We start from the raw sequence: 1,984 nt of genomic DNA on the forward strand, positions 1-1,984 counted from the left end.
CCCAAGGTCACGTGACCCCCCGCCACCCGAGGTCACTTGACCCACCCCCCAGTGCCCTTCCCTCCTCCTCCTCAAGAGCTGCGCTCTAATTCTGTGTTACAGGGAGTTGTAAACGGCTTTAATTTTTTTTTTCTATCAAACAAGGGCTTACCCTATCATATGTCACTTTTTCTTGTCTGCTGTTGGATGAGATAAATGCCCATCCCCATCTTTTACTGCGATAGCTGCTATGGGTTCTTCCCACCACTGGAAATGACGTCTGTTGTCGTCGTAGTTGGAGTAGTGTAAGATAGGTCGTCAATGCTGGCAAATAAGAATTAAAAAAAATTGCCCGCCACCCACTGGAATAAAACCTGGGTCTGCTGCGTGCCAGGCGGAGCCGTTACCACAGAGCTACGCCACAGCGTTAACAACCTGCTTTATACTTGGGGTTTTTAAAGTATGCAACAACCACTGCATGTGCTCTCTGGAAAAAAAGAAATCTACGATAACAAACTTGTTGTAGCACCGTGAAAGCCAAGAGCTTGTACTGGGAGACGGGCTTTCACGTGTTTTGGAGCAAGAAAAAAACAAAAGCCATGGAACAAAATGGTCAGATGTCTATTTTGTTTCAAACACTTTCGTTCACGCATCCCACGATGCATGCCCATAGACTTCGCTCATGCCCAATGACCTTGCTGCGACTGCTCCATTTTTTGTTATGTCAACTTTCAAGTGGGTGCTTTCTCTGTATTTTACGGTGGGTGGTACCGAATCGGCCCAGTTTGAGGCAGATTCATTAAGCGTGCCTGTGGGTGCCCAGTTCCTGGCCCAGATGAATGTGATGGACTACTCGCTGTGCCTGGGCATCCACGACGTGGAGCGGGCGGAGCAGGAGGCCATAGAGCGGGAGCGGCAGGAGGCGCTCATGGAGGAGGCCGACAACTGCACAGGCGGCAGCGATGCCATGCCCCCGTCGGAAGAGGACGAGGACTCAGCGGGCTCTGGCCTCGGGGACGCCGTGCCCACGCCGCCGGACTCGCCCGGTGGACGCCGCAATGAGCTGGGCCGGATCTCCAATGGCATGTTCAACCCGGCCAGGGACATCTACGCCATCAGCAGCCTCGAGGGTGAGCGGATGGAGGGGTCGGGGGTTTCCTAAATGGTTTCAAATGTTCCCCAGAGTACCCTCCTGGGCTCCCTGGGCTCCCGAATTTCTTCAAGTCTTTCACCTAGTAATAGTTTTGTTCTAAACTTTTTTTTTTCTCTGAAGAGGGATTGGATATTTTTGAGTTACGAGGTTACGGCGTGCCGTGCGACAAGTGTTTGCTAATCCTTCCGAGCCCGTATCTCCGCATCACGGAGTACAGAACCTCCGTTGTCCCATTGGCATGCCCCCCATTGACGTCACGCTATTTGGTTCTCATGGCCGCCGTTTGTGGCTGCAAGTCGGGAAATATTTTAATTTTCGCCTTGCGATTATGCAGCGGAATCGCAACATTTTGAAGGAATTAGATGTGTTTTCTGTCCTTTGTGACAAGATAAACAATGTAAAAAGTAGAAGATGCAGATTCTTTCAACGTTAAAATCCTTGCACTGCTCCTTTAATGGGGCAGTGCCAAGACTGGGAGGGGTCCCTCAGCTGCTATCCAAGGCAAATGGGCATTTCTCGAGACTAAAAAGTTTTGGAACCCCTGGTCTAGATTAACACTTCCTAGACAGCAAGGCCAAAGGGCTGGCTTTCACACGTCGGCAAACAGGAAACCGGTGTGGGGTGCAGATTGAACACGAGTGCCGCGACATCATTCAATCGGCGAGGAATACCCTCCCTCTCCGATTTAACGGTACTTGCAGCCGAAGGCCAATGCAGTAGCGGTGTCCAGTCTATTCCCCACACTGGCTTCCGGAAGGTGACAATGAAAATCCAACACCTTGGCCTTGTTATCCGGGAAATGTTGGCTGGATGGACTGACAAAGTCCATGGACCTTCGTCTTCTTGTTTCAG

The 1,984-nt window shown here is 51.0% G+C and overlaps 1 protein-coding gene across 4 annotated transcripts in view; it reads left to right on the plus strand.

Moving 5' to 3' along the window:
- The window catches only part of LOC8033610 (phosphatidylinositol 5-phosphate 4-kinase type-2 alpha), an 80,492-nt gene that overhangs the window by 75,549 nt on the left and 2,959 nt on the right, over positions 1-1,984 (plus strand). For all 4 annotated transcript variants that reach the window (XM_029977567.4, XM_029977566.4, XM_029977564.4 and 1 more), the window contains one exon: positions 803-1,109. In XM_029977567.4, coding sequence (XP_029833427.2) covers positions 803-1,109 — 307 coding nt within the window. The remainder of the gene's footprint in view (positions 1-802; positions 1,110-1,984) is intronic.

Source organism: Ixodes scapularis, unplaced genomic scaffold, assembly GCF_016920785.2.
Source record: "Ixodes scapularis isolate PalLabHiFi unplaced genomic scaffold, ASM1692078v2 PGA_scaffold5__190_contigs__length_132052651, whole genome shotgun sequence".
NCBI classification, from domain to species: Eukaryota; Metazoa; Arthropoda; class Arachnida; order Ixodida; family Ixodidae; genus Ixodes; species Ixodes scapularis.